Genomic DNA, 25,827 nt, shown 5'->3' with positions numbered 1-25,827 from the left:
ATTAAGCCCAAGAAACTGAAGCAGTTTATTTCATAACCTCTAATGAGTTATGATCTCAACGTGTTGGACAATAAAAACGGCTATCTACATTATTTTGGCATCAATTATCTTCAAATTTCACATTGCAGGATCTAACATTAGTTTATCTATCAAAAAAATTAATCCCAATTCCATTACCTGTTTTAAGAACATAATTTCAGAAGACCAAGATTTTCATACCAATTCTAATTTTGTATTAATTACAGTTAGTTTTGATATTAAAGATAATTGTTTAATGCCTATACACCATTAATAAAGGCAGCTGATTCGTATTTTGGATACTTAAGAGTATCGATTAGTATTAAATGAATCAAAATGCTATCCCAATGCAAAAAAAAGGGATTTAGTACAATTTGCGTCAAATTTGGTGGGAAGATTCAATTCCAAGAGATTTGGTTTTCGCTCACGCCCTTTACCTTCGTTCTTCGTTTAACCCTTTCATACCCCCATTTCCCGTTTTCATGTTGAAACTTACTCCGTACCGGCAACATGTCACGTAAGCAATCGTTCATATAATGTGATTGACTTTTCTCCTACCTTATTTAAAAATCTGCAATGACTTGATTGGAAATTATATTTACATCCCAGATGTAAATATATATATATATATAAAATGAAATAAAATTATATAATAAATGAAATAAGCTGTTATTATAAAATTGCTTTTTATCATAGATTTTATATTTCTCAAAAATTTGCATTATAGAAAAAAATGCAACACTGTGCAAAAAAAGTGTAAAAAAGTGCAAAAAAATATTTCATGAATTGTTCAATGTACCAATTTATCAAAACCAGTCTTTCCCTAAATATCAAATTGTATCATCACATATTTCTGATGATGGCGCATAACATCTCCCAATTGTTGAGGTCCTGTGGTCATAAAGAACTAACTAACCAACAACTAACTGTGGTACCTAAACTCAAAAGCATTATTTATCAAAAGTTATTTGGTTAGATTGGATTATGATAGAGATTAGGTGGCGGCAAACGGTGGAAGCTGTAAAATAATCCAATTTATTAATTCCAAGCAGGAAAAGTGGAATTTTTCAAACATTAGCCTAAATATTTAATAATTAAGTAATGAAAATAGGGCTCGGATTGTAAAAGTCATAATGCCACCCACGTTTAGTCGGAAAAAGAAATTAAATAAAAACTAAATTGTTCGGGAAATTACTGTATGGAAATAGTGTAATCTACTCGTTTAATAACGTTTTAAAATTAGTAATGATAATACATTACTCATAGCTATCGGATAGGTGAAATATGTTTTATGATTTGAATGTTTTTATTGTGTTTCAAAGAAAAAAAAAATATATTCAAGAGTGCAAGTTATCATGAAAAGAAAGTTCCCTCTCGAATGACATCTGTTTTTGTTTAGTTTACTCTAAGACTTTGAACCACTGGCTTCAACATCATCGGTGGGCATCGAACCTGGGCCAACTACATAAAAACGACCTAATCGAACATATAGAAATGCTGCACTTTGATGTTACCTGAACTGAATACTGTAGAAGGAAGTGCATCCACGGAAAGAACCAGACCATAATGGGAAGAGCAAAGAATTCATATATTTCCCGAGACATTATTTTATAAATGTCACTTCCATTTTGTTTGTCTAAAGCAGCCGCTTGCATGGTACAGATCTGCCAGAAGTGCGACAAGTTTACGTCATAGTCACCATGACAACGGAATGTACGGTAAATACGATGCGCTTGATCAAGGGTTATCGTTTGTTGCTGTTTGGCGTCTTTTGATTTGTTTATGTCAGGGTTATGAAAACCTAAAATACTTACCTATGAATCTTTTTGATTTGTTTTCTTATACATACAATTAGTTATTACATACTTAATGTTAAATCTATTCTCGTAGTAGGTGAAAGGGGCAATGCATGCATAAGATGGGCACATAATGCGTTGATTACATATCAGAGGAGTCAAAAGGTAGGATATAATTGTTTCAGCTCAGTTTAGTCTGTGTATTACATACAATACTGTACTGCTGTGTTGCATAAAGATCAAACGGTAATATACTAGTAGTATTGTAATCAAACTGGCTTGTATAAAAAAGTGATCTTGTTTAAGTAAGACCCTATCGAAACATTAAGGAGAAATTGTTGTTTACTTACCTCAAAACTTCTCAAAATATTTTTACTTCCCCCCACCAAAAGGATGTATGTTTTGATACCCTCTATTCTCTAGTCATGTTCGTCGTCATTCTATCAGTATGAGTGCTTTCATAGAAGACTACGAGTTCAGTCACTGATTTAGAATAAACCACATAATATTTTATGAGTGCCCAAGCTTCACTTTGCAATCTTTCAGTTTTAAACAATTAGAAAAAAAATTAAGAGGCGAAACCATGACCACTCATGACTATTCATTGTTTACTCATTGTTTATTCATTTTTAATGTGCTTATTGTGAAACATGACTAAATTTGAATACGTTTTACATATACTAAGACCCTCTCAAAATATTTACCACGAACAAAGCGTAAAAGCATACACCACGTTCACTCTAAACACATTTTTCGAAGATGGCAGATTCTCTCAATGTAGGATTCTTGGGAAAGAGTTACAATATGATGATAAACATTAGAACACATCTCAGGCCGGATGTGTTTACACAATTTGTTTTAAATTTAAGTAACCTTTACCCACCCCACCTTTCCAAAAAATACACTGTACTATAAAAAACTAAAAATAATAAAATTTTAAAAAGCTAAATTTTAATTTATTTTGGATAAATATGACGTAGAAAATAATATGTAACGAAGCGGAATAATTTGGATGGGTACGATAAGGAAAACTAATGAAAATTGTTTTATAACGCTAACAATAATTTGTAAAACAAAGCTTTACATTTGTACTTTGTACAGATTATATATTCATTTATTCAATGGGTTTTTATTAAAATGTTTCATGTTCCTGACTCTGCAGTCCCTAAGGAACTTATTTTAAAATAATTTTTGTATTATCTGCAATCAAAAGTTGGTTTGGTTTATGACTGTGGGGTTATGAAGTGGGTCTAGGTAATTATTTTCTTATCTCAGTAGTTAAATCTTAAATCTACTCTAAAATAATGTGTATGATTTGTAAAAAAAAAAAAAAAAAAACAGTCAACACTTTAGTTCAGTAAATCGTAATTTGTGGATTCATATGTACATTATTATACGAAGTAACCACAAACAATTATTAGCAAGTCAGAATTTAGTAACCTGATTCTCTGGTATCTTTCAATTTTTGTTAGTTTTAGGTTTAAGGTTTGTAAAACAACTAGTATATAGTTTTGTATATTCAAAATATTAAAATATGTGATAGTGCATAACAGATTTTGTGATACAACAATCTTTCTTATACCTAATTATAAGTTATGGTTCTTGCAAACATGTTCGTTGGTGTATAAAGATATTTATTACATTTATAAACGCATATATATTTTTAAAGGGTAATGTGCTTTCAATGGATCAAATTTTTGTAGTATTTTAAGTTTATATAAAAATGAAACGCATAAGGATTTAAAACTTGCTAATTTGGAATGCATCCAAAGTTATAAATCCAGTAGACAAGGAGTGCTTAGTAATATGGCAGCGTGATTTAAAATGATATATCTGAGGTTACATTGTATATATTCCGGGCAGATTCCTGGGAATATTGCCAACGCTCATATATCCTCACCTAAGCATAACTTAACGCTAAGTTACGGTAGGTAAACGTAAAAGTTTCAGCAATAAACCCTCCATGGACGCTTTAATCTTGCTTGCGTGTTATGGGAAATCATAAAATAATAAGTTTTTACCCGACAATACTGCAATGATCGACGAGATATATAGAATTGGTTCTTATTCAACCATCTTTAATTTTCCATTTAGTCTTACCACATTCAGGGTGTAGTTTTGCAACAAAGAAATAATATTTTTGCAAATTAATCATGCTTTGCTAGAACTTTTAAAATATAAGTAAAAATCAACTATCAATAGTTTGTTACATTAACCTGTCTTTGAATGCATTATTATAATGATTTTTCTACTAAAATCATGTTGATATAAAACTAGAAATATAAACAAATACGAAAAGAAAAATATTTGTCAGGTAGACGTATAATTAGTCCTTCTACCAGGCAAAAAATTAACCTTTTAAACAAGAATATTGACTCTTTTTCTGTTAATCATGCAATATACTGTATCTATTTTCAGCCCTAGTATAGGTAGTTTAGTGCCTTGATCATATGAATACGCCAATGTTTGGTGTTTACTTATTAACAACGTGCAATGTTACAAGAACATTCCTATGTATTGAAACATAGAGTTAGTGTTTTCAAGATAACATACAATTTAGGGATATAGAGTTTTGTATCAGGTCTTCATACAGGATTAATTGTGAGTTTATTATTCCCTGCTACAAAGGTGAAAGATCAAAGAGAACTGTTGCAGAACTCGCAATGTTTCGGCAGAGCAAGTGATCAAAGCTGAAACTGTAAGCAATATTTTATCCCTTACCAAGCAAGATCGAGTTATTTACTATATGAGTTGCTGTGTCTTTTATAAAAAATTTGGCAGAACTATGTTATATTACGTTTAAGTATAACCCTTACACATTAGTCTACGTTTCCTGCTCTACCACATACAGTATTTTATGGATCATCAGGTTTAAATCTTGATAAAATTTATTCTTAGTGGATTCGTCGATTTTTGAGGTATAGTTTGTAATGGGTGTACAAATAGTGTATAACATTTTCATGATTCTACCTAAATACGAATTAAACTGTGTGTGTTCCATTGACCATTTAGAGAAAATATAAAGTTTAAGTTAAACACATTAGGAATATTTTTATTACCTAAAAGGCAAGCATAACATCAACTATCAAAACCATCTCAATTGATTAGGAACCCAAACAAAGCAGTTTTATGTTAATTAAGGTAAAATAAGCTAGTATTTGAATGAGGCAGGAGTTATGCAGGAATTCATCGATGCAGTATGATAAGTTAAACAAATAGCTTCAGATATGTTAGTGTACAGCCATCACTCCATGAATAGGAGACTCACGACCAAGACTTCCATAGGAGCCATAGAGATAGGAGTGGACAGCGTTGGCAGCGATCACACTGGCGGAGGGTGATCTAGTCGACCGTTCAGTCTCCACAACTTACAACAACAAAGTAACGATTACAATATATACATAACAATATTAGTTACTAGGGACATTACATGATGAGTAAATATAGGAGTAAACAGCTTTGGCAGCGATCAAACTGGCGGAGGGTGATCTAGTCGACCTTTCAGTCTCCACAACTTACAACAACAAAGTAACGATTACAATATATACATAACAATAGTAGTTAACCTGGGACATTACATGATGAGTAAAGGTAGGAGTGGACAGCGTTGGCAGCGATCACACTGGCGGACGGTGATCTAGTCGACCTTTCAGTCTCCACAACACTTACAACAACAAAGTAACGATTACAATATATACATAACAATAGTAGTTAACCCGGGACATTACATGATGAGTAAAGGTAGGAGTGGACAGCGTTGGCAGCGATTACACTGGCGGACGGTGATCTAGTCGACCTTTCAGTCTCCACAACTTACAACAACAAAGTAATGATTACAATATATACATAACAATAGTAGTTAACCTGGGACATTACAGGAGTAAAGGTAGGAGTGGACAGCGTAGGCAGCGATCACACTGGCGGACGGTGATCTAGTCGACCTTTCAGTCTCCACAACTTACAACAACAAAGTAGTGATTACAATATATACATAACAATAGTAGTTAACTAGGGACATTACATGATGAGTTAATATAGGAGTGGACAGCGTTGGCAGCGATCACACTGGTGGAGGGTGATCTAGTCGACCTTTCAGTCTCCACAACTTACAATAACAAAGTAGCGATTACAATATATACACAACAATAGTAGTTAACTAGGGACATTACATGATGAGTAAAGGTAGGAGTGGACAGCGTTGGCAGCGATCACACTGGCCTGGTGATCTAGTCGACCTTTCATTCTCCACAACACTTACAATAACAAAGTATCCAGTAGCGATTACTATATATACATAATAATAGTAGTTACGAGGGACATTTCGGGATGATTATGATGTAATATAGCATTACTACTATAGCTTTACGAATCTATTGATTGCAATGGGTAACATTGTCACTTCGAGGTCACACCGACAATAACTAAATATAGGAACTAAAATTAAAACATAAAAATCATATTATAACTTCTAAATACGTACAGAATAATTATTATTTTTGTTCTAGGATGCCCGCACATGCCAAAAATTGTTTTTCACAAAAGTTCAGGCAAGACCTTGGGCTTGCAATTTTTTTCAGGTAGATAAAACCCTTTGGTGATTTGGCGAGATTTGAACCCAGGGCCTCGAGGACCAAGATTCCGAGCTCTACCACTACACCAGCTGACTAGACCATACATAGCTGAAAGCTAATTAAAAGTTACAATACGAGAGATTTTAGAGGACTGCATTGACTGAGACAACTTTGGGAGTGGGCAACTGTCGATCAGCGATGTAGCAGGTAGAGAGAAATTACATTACAGTATATTACAAAAGTTTCTAGAGAGTACAATGGCATGAAGAACAATGTTGCTTCAATCAATACATTCAAATAGACGCTTTGTTAGAAACTAAGCTGTCTGAAATTAAGAGCTAGTATGTCTGTAGCAGACTCTTGAAACACTGCCACAAGTGACAATTAATTGTGATGCATGATAAAATAAAAAAAAATACATATTTGATAACATGTCATTTGGTTGGGTTATAATTAGGAACAAAATAAATCGGGTTATATTTTCCAATTTAGTAAAATGTTTACAGTTACATATTTCTAACTAGTTTTACACCCGTAAACTAATGACTGCAACACTTAACAGGTTGTGGTTGAGGTCATCAGTTTAAACACCTAGCGATGGGGAATGCGAACATGAATGGAATGTTCTGCCAGATCCACTAATATCCCACAACTACGGCACGGACATTCCACCTCATCTGCACTCGATTACCACTGCTGATGAACGGAATGGGTTGGGTGATTAACATCTACAGTATGAGTAAAGTTGTTTATATGACAAGTGATATTATGAATTCAAACTATATATTTTGTGAAGAACTTATGAAATGGTAGGGACCTTCAACTTGCTAAGAAGGCAAATCTTTTCGTGGACTTCTGTAATAAATTGTCGACGACGCTGATTCCTACTTATAACTATACACATCCACAATAGTTGTTTGTCCATGGACTTTCAACCGTAGAATTGTTTAACTTTTAAATGTTAAAACTTTATAAAAAATAGTATCAAATAATGAGTGTTAATTTCCCAAAATGTAGCTAATAGTAACAATGAAGAAATATGCAGTTAGAATAGTTTGACATAACTGAGGTTTCGCACACCTTAAGATGCAATTAGTTTAGGTTAGGCGAGAAGAAGCCAAAATGTTGAGCGGCTTGTATCCAATTAGGCTTTGGAAGCGCGAGACACTAGGTTGTGGGGGAGGGGAAGCCTTTGCGGCCCAGAGAAACTCTCGACACTTGGGAATGTGCTTTAGTTAAGGTTTGGACAGATTAGGACTCACCGCAAAAGCGTACACATCTGCTACCTTCAATGCAGATGCCTCTTGGTCGTACATTTCACACGGTAATAATACTGTTACAAAGTAAAATTTACTATTGAAATATATTGGTACAAATTTAAGTTGCAACGACATTCGTTATTAGACATGGGATTAAAATTTGAAAATAAACCACATAATTAAGGAAAATTGTGAAGTTTTTTCATCAATTTATATTTCTCTCAAAGGTGAAAGAATGTTTCGGAGTTTGTAGAACCACTATTACACCGTCCAACGTTAAGCTCGCAGTCGGCATTGGACTGAATCTGTAGTTTGGCGCTTTTCACTTTTTTACACGGGTTTTTATTTACTGGTATTTAGATTTGTTGAAGAAGACATTACCCTTTAGTTAATTAGCCTTAGAAGTAAGGACAAATTGATCAAATATTATAGATTTGATACGGTACCTTTTCGATATGTCATTCATAATCTACATATCATAGAAAAAGTAAACTTTCATATGTTTGGAAGTAAAACATTATTATTCTTTGATGGTTACTCACTTCTGTCTCGTTTTACCTCTGTAAAATTAAAATTAAATTCAAGGTAAATGGACATTACAGTTTATATGCATTACCCGTCTAGAAATGTGAAAGGAAATTTACCAAATTTGTTTTTTAGCTTATATTTTGTCCCATCATTTAGTACCATGGACCAAGTATTGCATAAACATACATTTTATGACTTACGACAAAGATTAATATTACAAACCATAGACTTTTGATCCTTGAAATAATAACAACTCTGTGATGTAAAAGAATGAAATTGAACAAAAGTAAGATACACTTTTTTGATCTGGCTTAAGTTTAAAGTGATATACCCACAGAATGTTTCTCCCCTCTAGTCATTGAAACCCGTTCGACTTTTATTCTCACCAATGACAGCAGATAAAATTTTGATACAAAATTAGTTTCTAAATTGCATTTAACAACGATTTCCCCTTTATCGCAAATACTTCTAAAAAAATTGAGATTCTGTCTGTTTTTTCCATTGGGATTTAGTATACGGTCAAAACTAAATCCAATATAGTTTGATGCCAATTGAAACCCACAGATGTAATTAGTGGAATGCCTTGGAATGTCTCAGTACCTTAGAGATTATGTTTTGGTGGAATAGGGCAAAGTTAAATAATCCATATTTGATCGGAACTATTTCGCCCTATATCGAGTATATCGAGTAAGCTTCAGAGCAATAATTGCTCAATGGTTACAATTAATATTTTTCCCTTTGTACTGTATTTTGTAATTTGGTACTATACTGCGGATGGCTTGTTGTAAAAACATCTGATAACTCTTTTGTTTACTTTGTCCTTGTTATTTTGTTCAACCAATACTTACTTTTGGGTTATAAACCCAAAATGCCAATATTAAATTTCGAAATTTGTTAAAGAGTTTTGTAGTGAAAACGTATTTTCCTGAGGAAGAGGCTTTTGTCAATCTCGTTTAAGCTCATAAGTCCCTAATTCCAAAATTGTATCAAAATCCTTCTGCTAGGTTTAAGAATTTATATTACAGACAAACAGACATAGATTGGATTAGAATTTAGGATTAAACATCAGGGATTTATTACTATACGCTTTATCATTTAGCGAAACATCTTTCAACTTAATTCTGTTCTACATAATTATTTTCCAGTTTTGTTTTACATCTTTGGTAGTGTTGTTTTAAAATGTAAATGTCAATCCTAAAAAAATAAAACAACATAAATAGCTAAAATCTAAATGTTACACAAATGTGTAACAGAATAAACGCAATAGTCGTCAATTACTTTTTACCACACTACTTTGAGTTTATCTGTTTTCATTATATGTTTATCATCTAATAGACGTCAATTTACATAGCCGTCTACCGTTAACAGTCGAACGTAAACACTTTTTTGACAACATCTTCCACCTTCAAAACCTTTGCCTTACAATCTTCAGGAAGGTTTTTTAAAACACTTTTGCTATCGTTTTATCAACTGAAATGGACGTGCTTGCACGTCAAAAGATGAGTGGAGGATGTGATCATTATCTTGTAAAAATAAATCAAAGGGAAGATAAAATTAAGAGTACGATAAGATTTCTGTGACTGGAGAAGGAAATGGTAGAACGTGGTTCTGTAAGTGATGACGTAATGCTGGTTTGTTTGTCAAAGCTGTCAAAAGGCTAACAAGCCCTCGAAACTTGGAGCAAATTTATAGTGGTAAAAAACACTTTAAAAATTGTTTATTGATGATACTTTTGGGGAAAGTGATGATGAATATGATCAAACGTCAAAAATATAATGCAGACATTTTCATATTTAACAACCAAAATTGCATGATTGAGTAAAACTTGCACTTGAAATAGTGGGCCCAAGATAAAAAAATTATTATTTTTGTATAAAAAGTAATAGTCTAATAATTTTTATTTAGAAATGTAGTTCAGAAAAATATCGGTCAAAACCCACGTGAAAGTTTTGCATGTTCTCTAAAGTTAACAAGTAAGAAGAACTATCTAAATTATTGTGTAACAACGAGCAAAAAACTAACTGTTCCTAAGGTAACATTTTTTAACAAATTACTATGGAAACAAATTGTAAAATTATGTTAAGTTATTACAAGCTAGAATAAACAAATGCCATCACATAAATAGAACTGTTTCCAGTTACAGCGGTACGATTTGAAATGGAAATAGTTAGGACATGTTACATAGTTTTGATCACAAAGACAATTATATGTGGTGTTGTCGCACACTGCACGGCCTGAGGGACTGAGGTCCACCACAACACTCCCTTCCCATTACTCCCCTCCCCCCCCACTTCTCTACATCCCTCACACTCGTACTGCTTTGTGGGGTGTTCTTATTCCTACATAGACACACCACACTAGTCTACCTCGTATAAGTGTCAAACGCGTGCATCATTGCTTATTTAAAAAAAATTAACCCTTTACTCTAAGCGCATTAGATGTAAAAACTAGCAGGGGTTTCGTGTTCTTCAACATTTTCGAAGAACCGTTTCAAATATCACTTCAGGTTAGGCCTAGAGGGTCGAGGCATTATCATTTAGCTTGAATACATGGGTAATGATTCGAGGACCAAAGCTCTGCGCTCTGCCACTAGAATAGCTCAATCTTTCTAACTAGCTTAACTAAGCCAGAAATAAAGCTCTGCTTTAAGTATTTGTTTTAAGTAATTGGTAAACAACCATTTGCGGGCAGGTTAATTGGCACTACTTATGTACTACTTATATCCTTACTTATACTTAAAGCTTAATTGGCATTTACATTTCAATGGCCACAATAGTCATCTAAAATGTTAAAAGATTTCATGTCTTTGTTTTTTGAATCCAATTGACATTGACCACACATAAGTTATTTTCTACCAAATACAATCCTTCTCTCTAGACTCTATAGCCTTTTCGATTGATCGCCTTTTCATTAATAAAATATATGGTATATTTAATATATGACAATTTTATCACAAATAATTGGCTTTCCAGCTTTGTCTTTAAATGATGGTAAAAACAACATATTTTTATAGGATGGTTGACCTACAATATGCCATGCTTACAATATTTTACTAGTAGGCTACCTACATAAAAATTAATATATATACATAATAATAAACATGTATGTAGGTAAATTGCACAAATAATCACATCACATCTGTACCAAGGTGGTAGACAAACGTACTCGACATACAATCCCAATTAAATCAAGCATGTAACTTTTCTCATTATATCTTGGCTAGAGTCTTACTAGTTGAATTTAGTCAAAACTATTGACTTTAGATTATCCACATCATACTTATTTCCTATACACTTAATTTAACTATATTAAAATAAAACTACTGTACGAGTACATATACAATATTTTTTAAATAATAATGGAAAAAAACAAAGCCATTTCTTATAAGGTTTACTTAAGGTTTATAACATGTGAAATAAAACCTCTAAATATGTTGTTGTTATTTTAATTTTATCTTAATAATAGAAATGATGAGGTACAGATGTTATTGCATACAATGTTTAATGGTAAATCAGTGGTTACAAAAATTCTTCAGGGGTGAAGTGGGGAATCGTGCAGACTGAATCAAAAGATTTCTTTGAATTTATAAAATGCAATAAGTTAAATGTAGATTGAGTAATAATTTGGAAACAATATTTTAGTAGGATGATTAATTTTCCTTTTTTTTTTGTTAATTTCAATGAAATATTGAGGTAGGTTTAGTCCCAAAACGGATGCTGGATGAGTCTATAGTCTAAGTTAATAACTTAATAAATGGAATTTTCTCACGAATCTTCTTGAAATAATTTTCTTCTGAACATATATGCCTAATTCTTCTTTCTTCAGTTAATTTGGATATTTTGGCAACACTTAATTTTATAATTTAAATAGTTTCACAATCTACTTATTACAATTAATAGTTTCTGTATGTTCTTCTTGGATGCCTTAACTGCACTCTCTTTGTTCATTGTTGTAAATCATTTCTTAAATTATGGGGTTCACATATTTAAAAACATGGTTGAATTTTATTGATAATCTTGAACCCAGATGCACTGTATTTTAAATGGAGGAATTGTATTGTATTGAATAATAATTTTGGATAAGCCAATGAATAAATGTTGATTATAAATTATATATATGTTGAGACAATATGGTTTTACTAATATTAAAATGTACCTGAATAAATACTAAAATATAACAAGATTTAGTTTGGAATTTAATTAGGCCTAATAACTATATTTATAAACATTGGTTTTTGAGTGATTACACATGTTTGCTATAACATTTTAGAAAAAAATCAATACATGCTTGAATTCCAAACCTTATAAACTTTTATATAATGTCATTATGGTTAAATATAAAAAATATTATTGACTATTCAAAGTCTTCAAGTTGCATTTACTTTTAAAATTCATTACAATAATCTTAAAGGCCTCTTAAATTCAGCTACACTTGAAGAGAAGAGCTAATATTAGGTAATACACTTATTTTCAATAAATACATGCCAGATTTAGAGAGTTGAATAACTCAAAATTATAAATTAATCTTGAGTGACCAACCTAAAGGCGTAAAAGTGTTTTCCATATACTTTAATGAATAAATTAGGAAGGAGTAATGGCTTTTAAGGCTGCTGGTAGATATTTCTTTATGAAAATGCAAAGAGACGTGCCTTGAGTTAATGAGGCTCGTAATATTGATACTCGGCGTACGAGAACTATTCAACGGCATTCAACGGCATTCAACGGCACTCAACGGCATAGCAGTGACGTTTGCGATATGCATTAACAAAATGGGGCGTTTTTTAATATATGCAAATTTTCAAATCAATCAATAGCATTTACATTACATACAATACTTAGTTTTTGCACTAATAGTCTTATTTATTAAATTAAAGTAAAAACATACACTACACTCACAAAATATATAAATTATTTAATAAATAAGAAATTCTTCATACTTTAATAAAGAAATTAGTTGACATTTATAAGAAATTATTATGGCTTATTTGGGGTTAAGTCCGTTTAGCCGAAAGTGACCAAATGGCTGCTATTTCGAGTAAGATATAAACATTGCCATAACCTTACTTCTTCATTTAATAATTTTGATCCATACAAACAAAGTGTCACTGGATTTAAATTCCAAAAGTGATTTAAATGTGACACCTTATAAACTGTTGGTTGAGTTGTATGTTTCATTTCAATTTATCTCTGAAAAGATCAAAAGGCTACCATTTATAAGTTTTACGTTGAACCAAGTTGAATTTTGTCTAAGATATAACTCTTTAACACATCATGATCATTAAGATCGTTTGAAAAGCTTTAAAGATATATAGTTTGATGTAGACCTAAACAAAGAAAATGCAAACTTCTGGTAACAGATTAATTTATTTTTTATTTTTACCCATACAATCATTTTTTTGGGTTTTTGACTTCAAACACCTAGTATAAAAAAAAAAAATCTGGGTCATTCTTCAACTTCTCAAGTCGGCCAGAGCTCTATCAACTTCTACCATAAAATGCGTGCATGTAATACAGTAGTGTGAACACACTAGACCATAGAGAATAGGCAACTGGACAGTCCACTACCAGTTGTATAGTTGCATAGTTGTTTCAACAATAATAACACGTTTTTCTTATGACTCGTATGTGAATAAATTGCAATACGTATGACCAATTAACGAGGTACTCTTACCAAACAGGTGGATACATACCACTGTGGTTTTTTATAGTAATGATAAAACATTAATTAAGTTATGGTCATAAGTTTTTGTTGGAAAAGTATAACTAACCTTCTTCTGGCTCCCCCAATTCAACGTAAAGAGAAACGTTCCGCTCGTAGCAGTGCTCGGGTACAATGCCGATAGGAATGGTCCGCCTGAAAAGAATTTCATTGTCAGTACACATTTAAATAAGTCCATAGTATACTTGCTGAACATTTAAAATAACTACAGTAAGAATGTATACAAATGATTATTCAATGTATACAAGTTTTAAATCATACGTTTGGTATACAATAATAATGAGGTGGCAGACCAAATATTCTGACTAAAATCTGCTAGCCTTTATATGTCGTTTATACGAACTTTATATCCGTAGGCCAGCGGGCTGTTTCGAGGATTTTTTGATTTGTTGCTTCAAACGCACGTCTTTATTACACCTTAAATTGCCTCATTAACAATCAGCTGATACAAATACCATAGGAAACTCAACTTGCATTACAGTGTTAAAGTTTTCTTTTATTCTACAATGAATATAATAATATTATACATCATCACTAGGTACCAAAAAGAGCCACTTTCGCCCCCAGTGATGAAAACTACTATTCTGGGTGGGTTTAATAATTTCTGCTATAAATCAATGTACAACGTTTTAATACCGTCGTGCACTACATTAGTAAAATATTTTATTATATTAGAACATAGATGGCTGTATATATAAAAAAAAAATATTTAAAATGATTAGGTTATTAGTTAGGTTACAACAGAAAAAAGCCATGCAAGGCAGGCATGAGGGTGTTAATGTTATTATATAACCACTGGTTGAAATAAGGAAGAGAAATGTTTGGCAGCATTTCCTAACACCAAATTACGCATAAGGAACAGTAATTTGATAATTAATTTATATTTTTTACTTAATGGACTAACAATCAAAGTTTGTATTTACCTACAATAAGGTAATATATAAGTTAACACGTCATGCTTAGATTAGAAGTTAGCTTGTTCTTCGCAGCCCGGTAATTGATGCAACAGATACTAACTATTTGTAAAGTCCTATCTTAGTCACTTGATAAACATTGTTATGGCAGCTAACAAGTTTGTTTGAAGCGACTGACTGCACGTTGAATTTAATTTGCGAGGTAGCCTTTTCTATCGTAGTCTATGTGACACGTAAAACAACGTGTCATAAATTGGTACTATCGACTATTGACATTTGTATCAAACACCACTTTATGTTCCTGATGGCAGCGAGCCTAATATATTCTGAGTGAATATTATTCATTGTGGCTGTGGTTTGAAGTTTAATATTATGTAACCAGAGAGACAGGGGAATTTTATTCAATATGATCAACAATGTACGTAAGAAATTTTTCATTCATTGACTACTTTTTTTTCTTAAACTGTAAATGTATCATCTGATAGTCAAATTTGCTTGTTTATGTATTAGTAGGCATATTTATTTTACCTATCTTCACCAGTTTTGTTGTTAACGTGCTTTCAAGGAAGCGTCCAATCCCTGGTATTGTTACTATCCAACGTTGACCCATTAATTGACTGCCAAATCACGAATGTCATCTTGTTCTGGTAATGGTCTCACTTTGAATCGAACCAGCGACTTTTAGATTTGAAGGTGATAGTAACCAATTTCAATTAAATTTGAAGTAAAATATTCAAAGCCACAAATATGTAAAGGAAAAGTTATTACTTAATTTGATTTAGTGTTCAATTTAAATATGAAAAGCATAAATATGTGTACATACACTAAGATAAACGTATATACTTTTGCTGCTAACTTACATTGAAGAGAATCCTTATTTATAAAATACTGTTATTATAAAGTTTTAAACTTTGTTTAGAAAATAAAAGTTAAATATGGATAAATATAGCGTCAGGTAAAAGTATTTTTTCAAACATATCAAGTACTAAACTTGCATATAAAAATCTGGGAGAGTAAATATAATTTAATATGAGGACCAAAACTGTTTGAAGAGTTGCGGCTCGTATCATTAGAAAGCAGTTTCGCCACAATATATACAGACCCGCTAGATTACTTTCCTGCTTGGGGACCTTTATAGCCTCCCGTATCATAAACAACTTCATTCAAACCTCTGTTCTCATCAACCTTTTACTAGAGCCATACCAATTAAAACCAACCATGTCGTCCTAAATATTTGGAGTTAGAGAGTGTTAAATGTATTCAAATTATAAACAATATTTTAGGTGAGTCGGTGTTTTAGTAGGTAGCACTACTCGTGGGTTCGAAACCTGTTACCTCACACCACTCATTTTATCAGTACATTTAAACATATATGTACCAATCTCGAAACCAATTCTAATACATGATGGCACATAATCAAGTTATTTAATGAATACTATATAAAATTGCAAAAACTTTGAAATACAAGAAAGTCTTATAAATTCATACTAAGATTTTAATTTAGGCTATACGTCGTAAGATTATAAATGCTAAACGTGTAAGAATACAAATTGGTATTTGGTATTTAATGTTTGGATGTAATTAGATAAATACACGGAATGTATGAATAAGGTAAATTGTTGTGATATGAGATGTTAGATATATCTATGAGTACGTGAGTGTGAAAAAGCTGATCTTAAATAAATTTCCTTCAAGAGAACTTTTGTAGCTCACACAGATTCCCTCACATGTTGTACATCTATAAATGTACTTTCCAAATACTTGGGAAAGGGGTGATGTATTCAAGGGTATAAAGCCATACTAATTCGTAATAAATGCATAGTATAAGGGTAAATAGTTTATCCGAACATAACCTTTTTAAATAAATATCATGCATTTAAACAATCAGTTAAATTTACATATTTTGAAATTGAAAGAAATAAGAATTAATTAGGATGTACAAACCTAAAATTATTCCTAAACGGTTATATGTATTCCAATAGGAAAAAATCGTAAATATTGTAGAAAAACCCCCTTTATGTTAATCGCATTACACAATAGAGTTTTTTTATTTTTTTTTTTTGTTTAAGGCTTGAAGTAACATGCATTTTAAATGGGGAAATTTAGTTTTTGGTTATTACCAAATACTAAAAGAAACAGACAGTAGGTGTACATTTGCAAAATTTTCAATCTTAAAAAGACGCTTAAGATGATATGCAATTTGACATATGTTGCCTTTTGATTCTTTCATATTTACAGGGCTACCAACATTGCAAAAAATGTTATTTAGGTAAAAATGATTATTTTGAGAATTATTATATGTGACACATCATTGTAAAGCTGTGTTTACCAGGATTTAAAATTTTCAATCAGAATGCAAAAATGTTTAGCGGTTTGAAAATACAGGGCGTATTTATAAATGTTCGCGTCAATACGCGAAAAATTCCCAAAAATTGCCGCCATTTTGAAAATATTTGAGAGAGCTCTAAGCAAGACCTTTTTTAACAAGTACAATGAGACATGGTTTGACATAAGAAAATCTCGTGATTCGAACCCATGACCTTCATTTTTGGAACACCCTGTGCTTGAATCACGTTCTAAGTATTATGGATTCTTCGTATAGGATTTAGGGGGGAATAATTTTATTTTTCGTTTCTAGGTAAAAACGTACTTCCATGAAAGTACGTGTACGGTGGCTCTGGCTCACCCTGTGTATATCCACAGTAGTGTATATCCACGAAGAAACACGCACCATAATGTTTATGTCTGTGATCTCTCAGCCAAATGTGATTAACATTTAGCTAATAAACTTGCCGTGGCTCTCTAACCCAACCATACAATAAAGTAAGTAAAAATAGACCAACGTGTAGCAGGGATGCGGCGTCGTTAACATTAATGAGACTTGTTATGATAGCCATTTTGACTAAAATAACACACATAGAACCACATGCTATCAAGTTGGTCAATTCAGAATAAAGTCCGTACAGTACCAAAAGTAGTTGTGAATTAACCGTTATTGGTAAAGCAAAGGCATACACACAGTGCGTTAGAAAAGTCCCGGAACTGTTTAATATATTATGTTTAACTATTATTCTGTATAAAAAACAGTATAAATTGGTATACCTATGATAATCATAAAAATTCACTTTTTAAAAGAGTTGTTATGATCTCTTAAGAGGGCCTACGAGGTGTAAGTGGATAATCTAAGATGTAAGGAAAGGTTGATTGATATGTAGATCAAATTAAATGTCTTAAATGGTAAAAAATGAAGCCGCTAACCCGACCTTAAACAGGTTTACTCTATAAAAAATGGCGACATTTTAAAGTTTCCTTTAAGTTGTCTCATCCAATTGTTCTAAAATATTGTAATACTGTGTATTTCCTATTCTAACAGTAAATTAGTTGTTTTTTTCTGACCCAATAATCAATGGCATTACTTAAAAAAAGGTCACCACTTTTGGATAGAGTCAAAATGTGCATTCATTCATTTCATACCAGTAAGAGTTAAAATGATAGTTAATTAAAAAGTGGATTCTTAAGATTATAATTGGTATTTCAATTTATATATTTTTATATTGGATATAATGGTTAAATTTATATAAAACTGTTCCGGGACATCTGTAACACACTGTATACATCTGTTTATACCTAATGTAAAAACGTTTCAGATGTTTTTTGTAGTTTTTTAACAATCCCTAAATAATAGGCTTTCAGTACTTTGAAAAATCCTAAGAACTCGGCTGTAATAATGTCTGGATTAAATAAGCTCGTTAAATAAAATCGTTTGTGTACAGCAAAAGTAGCAGGAAGGAAATATAATCTCTTTGTATTATCGATTTAAAAAACTTTAAAATGTTTATAAACCAAGCACTCTTTTGTTAATCGAGAATCTTTATTTTCCCAAAACATATATACAAGCAAATCTATAAAAGAAACATTGAAATATTTGTCGTGGCCCCCAGGCCTCCCAGTTTTTGGCTTTTGATTCATCTGACGTCAGTGATCAAGATGGCACGCTTGGCAGCCTTTCAATGGCCTACTGACCCAATAATCATCCACAAACAATGCCTTGATAACTGAAATAGTAGAGAGAAAGGTCAGTCATATAAATTATTCAGATACATTTCGAATATCCATAAACATTTACAGATACTACCTGCCGTAGAAGTTTAATATTGGCCTAGGTTTGGTAGTTCAGCTGTTCCATAAAATATTACAGTAGAACCTCGATAACAAGACCCTCGTGGGATTTATAAAATAAGACTTGTTATCAAGGTTGTCTTCTTATCGAGGTTTGCAATAAGATGTGATTAGGGGTAAAATAAATTCTAGGGGATTTGAAAATGACTTGTTATCAAGAATGACTTGTTATTGAGGGTCTTGTTATCGAGGTTCCACTAAATAAATATCGGAAGAATATTTGTAAATGGCATGACATATGTTTGAATAATCTTGTGTAACACTTTTGTGGGTGTGTAAACATTTTAAAATTAGCTGTTAGTTTTTTTGTACGATTATCTCTAAACTTTATTTTAGAACACTAACTAAGAAACTGGTTAAATAATGAGTTTTCTTGTGTAAATTTTCCAGGATATGTTATATTAACATTCAAAAAGCTTCAAGTCTAGTACACACAAAGGAGAATAATACAATACTACTATGAACACTGAAGCTGAACCAGTGTATTAAATAGATTCTTTGTAAAAGTAAACAGTAAGCAATCATTTCTAAACCCTCAATGTACAAGAGTGCAAAATGATTGGCTAATATTCTAATAAACTTAAATATATTCATCTATGCCTTATATAGAGATCGATGCTTATGACACATCAACACACTTTGTTTCAATAACAAACTGTTAGACATACGTTTGATTTTATTCTCATGAAAGTTTACCGCTAGATAATCGACGAGTGTTTCAGATGGAGTGGACAACTGTTGGTACCCGAAGTAATTTATGCAGTGGTTGCACCTGTAGATTAAGTTTGCACGAACACTGTTCAACGTCAATTAGTTCTCCTTGTCACAGTCTTTGTCTGAAGCAAGGGCATAAAACTAAGACTCAATTATGGCGAAGGAGTTCAAAACACCTTGTGATTTTGTCAATGCGTTTATATGCATTTTGTCAGATGCTGCAAAAGCTATTTACTAGGCTCTAGTCGTTTTCAATATCCAGTACCGTACTTTGTAGATTTCTTTGATACTTTGTAGTTGGTTATTTTTGCTTATATTTGTATATTTCTTGTACAGCATACTGTATTTTTGTTACAATTAAGGGTTTACAAACACAGTGTATGTATAGGTGGTTGATAATGTTTTAATTTAAGTTACAACGTTCAAAACACAAAACTATTAAACTTAACAGTAATGTTAAGTATTAAATATTTTTTGTTACTAAAAATTAACAGATTAAGATACAACAAGCTCTAGAATGTCTTAAAATAGTGACTATTTTGTTGAAGTAATATTACATATAAGCTATTCCCTAATGCTAAAGAAGAGGGTTGCCTTCATATATATAGCGAAGGAAGGATTGTGGGACTTTATATGCGAGTTTCTTCTGGATCTCATCCATCACAACAAGTCCCCGAGGTAGGCCAAGGTGAAGTAATGAACTACTTCTTTGGGCTCACCTTTGACCAGCTAATTTTAGTTATCAGATCAGTTATTCATCCTTCAGCTTCCACTTATCATCGTCTTATCCTAATCGCCCTGTCATCTAGCAAGGCATAACGGATTGGGGCTAGAGGTAGGTGACAGTACTGGGTTCAAACAAACATGTATACCGTGACTTGATTTTAACGATGTAGTTCGTTTAATGCTGCTCATTAAGTTGGTTTTAAAATTTTCCTGAAAATCTGTTCGTCTATGTTGTGAGGCTAATATCAAGTATTCTCTTTAAATACATTATTGATAACTAAGTACTCTTTTAAAATGCATTCTATTAGACAAATAAATATTATATATAATTAATTTTAGCTTATAATATGAACACTTTTTAGTCCAATTATTGGCAAATAAGGGTATTGGCATTATGAACTTTGTTCATATTGAATACCATTGTTTTATATGCTTTATGTTGAGGATATTTGTTTATTAGGTAAATAATTTATAGCATGAAAGTGGTTCATGAAATCCTCACTTTTAAATCAAATCATTACGTATATGTATATAAAAATATTTTTGAATCCTAAACAGCTACATTAAGCTACATCAATGTTGAGCAATATAAACCATTTTGAAAGTGAAACAAGTTTTAACAGACGTATTTCGAGTTGATATAACAGTTTTGACGTTTGGCTACACGAGATTATACTCCTCGACCGGATAATGTCATTTTCATACAAACAAAACAACAACAAACATGTCCTAAACAGATTACAGCGTTTACATTAAATTTAAACTTATTGTAATTCTCCTAAATTAAACTTTCAGAACACCTGGCGTATACTACATGTACAGCAAACATCGTTGTTGCATTTATACATGGAAGTGAACTTGGTAGTGTATACATTATATTACTGGACTATTAGTTTAGGAATTAAATTTCAATATGAAACAATATGTTTACACTGATTGGGGGTAGTGACAAAACCCCCTTAGCTACTTTTACTCTCGTTTTATATTCCATAAAATAAAAATAAAATTGAATCGTTGCCTCTTGGGACACTAACCCCACTACAAGACAAATACACACAATTTCCATTTCTACTACTTCACAAATTCCATTAACTGACTCTTTTTTTTAAAGAGGTTGGCGGCCACTTTTAACCTTGCATTTGCCCGTCCACATAGACTACAGATCTGTGCGCGGAACGTATCCAGCAAAGCAAGGGGTGAGCCGGTACAGTACAAAGGTGAACTGTACTGATAAAAGTTAGTGGCAGTGACCAGGATCCGAACCTACGACACTACTGCCTTGGGCCCGAAGTCCGCGACGCTACCAACTGAGCCACCGACTCACCAAAAGTAAAAGTTTTAAAGGAAATGTGACTGCAGGAGCACCCTTTTAACATAAAAAATATACCCAAATATAGTGAAACAAGTTTGACAATGCATTAAGAGTAAATGCGAATTTTCTTAATTTTTACGTAGTACAGCCTTGTTTCAAGAATAGTAGAATTTGACCTTACCCAATTGTTAAAGTGGTTTTGGCAAAGTAGTGGATGAACAATGTGATTAAATTAATTAATCAACAGCATTTATTTTATAGTTACTTGAGCCATAAATGGTTCTGTCAGAAGTCAGACTAGGAATGTTGGCCTAGGTCCAGGTGATGTAAGGTGTCTGTGTTATGTTGTGTGTTTGTGTGCGTGTTATGTGTGTGAGTGTGCGTGTGTAAGCCTGCGTTTGCGTACGTTGGAACTGAGCCAACAGTTAGTTGTGTCACCATGCTATTCTCGGTCGGTAATCACCCAATTCTTCTTTTAGATCCCGAGCGGGTTACTTGTTGTATGTTGGTGTAGTCCTAGCTAGGAACTTCTTAATTTCCCAGCTGACAACAACTTAAATTCCCAAGTCATTTTCAGTTTCAACCATTTTATGATTCAAGCTCGCACACTATGGACCCAAGACACAATTGCGCCCCTCCCCTTCGTCGTGAAAGAATTTATCTCTGCCTTGCGCCCCCAACAAACCAAATAAACCTCCTACGCCCATAGGCCAACCGGGCCCATTTACTAAAGAGAGCCTCTTATAGCGTGGCTTTCATCATAGATGTCTATGCTTTTATGAAGAATATGTCTTTGCAACTTAATAAAGTATGCTTATTAAGTAGAAGGTATTGATCACACAAAGTGGTAACTTTGATTGACCAACCTAGATTGATTAAGAAGGAGTATTCAAAGATATTCATTGGATGAACTATCTTCACATTTACTAAATATACGGTAAACCGATATTTATATTTTATCATACTGCAGTTAAAACCGATGCTTAGGAAATCTGAAATGAATAAATAAATAAATGTTTTCCACTATCAGATGATGAAATATAAAAGGGTTGCAATAGCCAACGAGTGAGCTCCACCCCTCTGCAAATTCCACTGTAAAGTGCTTACTAATGACCAAAGCCAGATCCGGGCGGTTTTTGTACGGATTTAATGGAACGGCAACAGATTCTTTAAAGTTCACATTTTCGTTTAATCTTATTTATTTAAATGAATCAATGTAAAAGAGATACTCATGAAAAATAATTTATGTTGCACTTTACCAAGCATCATGGTTATTGTTCTATTAACAATACGTACATTTTTTTTATATATTACTTTTTCCAATTTGGCTGGTACAGCTTGGCTTTGAACGGTATTCAACAGTATGAAAACCATTTGAATCGGGTTAACACTATAGAGGGGGAATTTACCTGCGAAATAAAAAGTAATCAAATTTAATAATCACTTAAATTAAAAATAGTTACTTGATATTCGATGTATAAAACGCTTGAGAAGATGAAATGCCTTATGATCTTTTAAGAATCGCCATGTTGTAAAAGTAAGACAAGACTAGCTCAATCTTGATCCTGTACACAGAGTTGATCACACACTGTGGACACGAGGTGATGGATAGGGTGGAAAGTTAGAGCTCAAGAAACTTGTCAACGTTTTTGCCTTTGACCTCATTCCTTTTTATCGTATCCAACTTTTACACCGGCTTTTGCAAGAAATGTGTAACAACATTCAAATAAGTTGGTTAGTTAATGCTGAACAGGACTACCCTTATAGAATCATGAAATATTATTGAAACTCCAGAAAAAATATTTATTAACTAACAAATGTGGCTGTTTAGGTTTTGAACTTTTCAACGAAACGTGTAGTGTTGCAGTCCATGTAATTCCCACTTATTTTGTTTAGTAATAAATTTAAATGAACTGAGACTGTGAACTATAACTGTTGTCTCATATTGGGATATATACAATATTTATTTACTTACAAGAGTGACAAATAGCTTGACTGGGTAGTTGTAGTGGTGATAGTGTCTGCCTTTAGGTCTTTGAGTGGGTTTTATATTTAATTTAATTTGATATTGGGGTATTTACCAATAATGATATCAGCTACGATTCAACGTATGGTAGTAAAAAGTCTACTCAACAAAAATCTTAACAACCCCTTACAAAAGCCATATTTTATAATTGGAGGCATAAAAACGTAATTCTTATAATATAGTAGGCCTACTTCATGATTATATGTAAATATGTTCATTAGAATTGACAAAGACATAAATATTCATTCCCGCAAAAGTAGTATTTCCAAACCTAATATTACAATGTTATGAAGGTCCTTTGTCGTACAAACTGGCAAGAGGATCCGGCTCGGACTGTACCGCTATTACGATGGCTGACTTAGAATTAAAGTGTTATTTATGGGTTTGTTTTATATTGGGCTTTACCTGCGATATTGATGGTAGTGTAGTGTGGGTTTGTATGGCCCTCCGTACAGACGTTTATTGGTCCACAGGGAAGTAAAATATTCCCCTCCTCTCACCACACCTTGCCTTTTATACAACTAATATGCACATTTAGATAACAATACGTTAGTGTAAATATTCAAACTTTGTAAGCACCTGCTTGGTTTTATCTTAGAGGTATATAATAACAAATTACATAAATATTGTAGTAAAAAATACCAAACTGAAATTTTAAAGAAATTAATATCCTTTATAAAATTTAAATGCTATGTAAAAATCCCAGATGCCAAACTTAAAAAAAACTAATTTTTGTCCTTATGAGCTTTATTTTAATAAACAAATACGTGCCAAAAAAAAATGCAATAATTTTGTCAAATACTTAATACGTTTCGTATTAAATATCTGTGAAGGTAAGATTTCTACATGCTCACAACTATTGTAAAAAACTCCCCCGAACATATCCCTGAAACACACATGGCATGTTTTCGATTAGTTTGTTATTTACACTTTAAATACCCCTAAAACGGTTTGCTGAAATTTCATCGTATAGTTGAATTAAAACACAATATAAATTAGTCACTCTGTCAAGTGATCCATATTTTAGTAAAATTAATGAGTTATTTAAATTGCATTCAATACATTTGGATTTTGTGACACCAAACGAAAAAGGTGTCAATTTATTACACGATATATTGTATATGAGCAGTTTTAACAAGTACAAAAGCAAACGAATTCTTATTAAGTATACATACAATAATTCTAAAACAGTATAATCCAATTAATATATTAAATCCAGAAATTAAATGAGTTGTGGAAAAGGGTTTGCAAATAATTAGGTGTTACATTTTCACCTAGTTTACTAAGAAGACTAAGGAGATACTATATTTTATGGATTTCCTTAGTGTTAAAACATTACACTTATAATGACAGCCAAAATACATATTCATCATGTTCCTAAATTGCAATTAAAACGGAAAATACGTTTTATAAGAAATTGTATAATTTCAAGTTTTAAGCTCAACAGGCCTGTTTTCAAAACCCCGTTTTGACAAATACAGTATGTGTGTGTTTCGTGTATATGTTTTTGTGTTTTAACGACGCCTTTTGGCTGAACAGTCCGACGATGGCACAGTGATGCTGAAACGGCCGTAACAAGTTGAATAAATCAGGAGCTGGATGACAAAGGTAAAATTTCAATTTAGTAATAAGTTTTAATATGAAAGTGAGTGGACAGTAATTGCATATCCCATAGTTGATAACTCACACATCTTTTTCTCACATATTAAACAAATATTTATCTCTATTCTTATTTTAGCTGAGTTAACAATTCAACCGTGGTTCAAATTCGCTTAGAAAAATTTACAAATATTCAATCTTACACCAACCGTATAGCAATACGGTTCGAGCCAGATTTTCTTGGCAGTAGTACAAACATGCCTTGAGGAAAAACCTTGGCATTATAGGACCAAAAGTAAGCAATTTTAAAGTCATTCGCCACCTAATATTAATGTGAGGGTAGGACACCTCTCAGTAAATATGATATTTGATTTATGAAACTAATACAGTACGCAAATTTTGTTCAGGGAGTTGTTGCAACCTTATGTTGAAAAAAAAACGTGATTTAGCAGTAAATAAAAATTTTA

General features: G+C 32.3%; 1 protein-coding gene across 4 annotated transcripts in view; it reads right to left on the bottom strand.

The window, feature by feature from the left end:
- The window catches only part of LOC128987375 (sodium/calcium exchanger 1), a 116,976-nt gene that overhangs the window by 14,986 nt on the left and 76,163 nt on the right, over nucleotides 1-25,827 (bottom strand). For 3 of the 4 annotated variants that reach the window (XM_054408204.1, XM_054408196.1, XM_054408212.1), the window contains exons 2-3: nucleotides 13,940-14,025; nucleotides 5,083-5,181 (exon numbers count right to left, since the gene is read on the bottom strand). In XM_054408204.1, coding sequence (XP_054264179.1) covers nucleotides 5,083-5,181; nucleotides 13,940-14,025 — 185 coding nt within the window. The remainder of the gene's footprint in view (nucleotides 1-5,082; nucleotides 5,182-13,939; nucleotides 14,026-25,827) is intronic. The other variant, XM_054408221.1, reaches the window with a different exon arrangement.

The sequence above is a fragment of the Macrosteles quadrilineatus genome, unplaced genomic scaffold (genome assembly GCF_028750875.1).
Source record: "Macrosteles quadrilineatus isolate MER2022 unplaced genomic scaffold, UCM_ALF_1.0 Scaffold_1__1_contigs__length_201487025, whole genome shotgun sequence".
NCBI lineage: Eukaryota > Metazoa > Arthropoda > Insecta > Hemiptera > Cicadellidae > Macrosteles > Macrosteles quadrilineatus.
The sequence above is the reverse complement of the archived record's forward strand: the minus strand, read 5'-3'. Positions and strand labels throughout refer to the sequence as shown.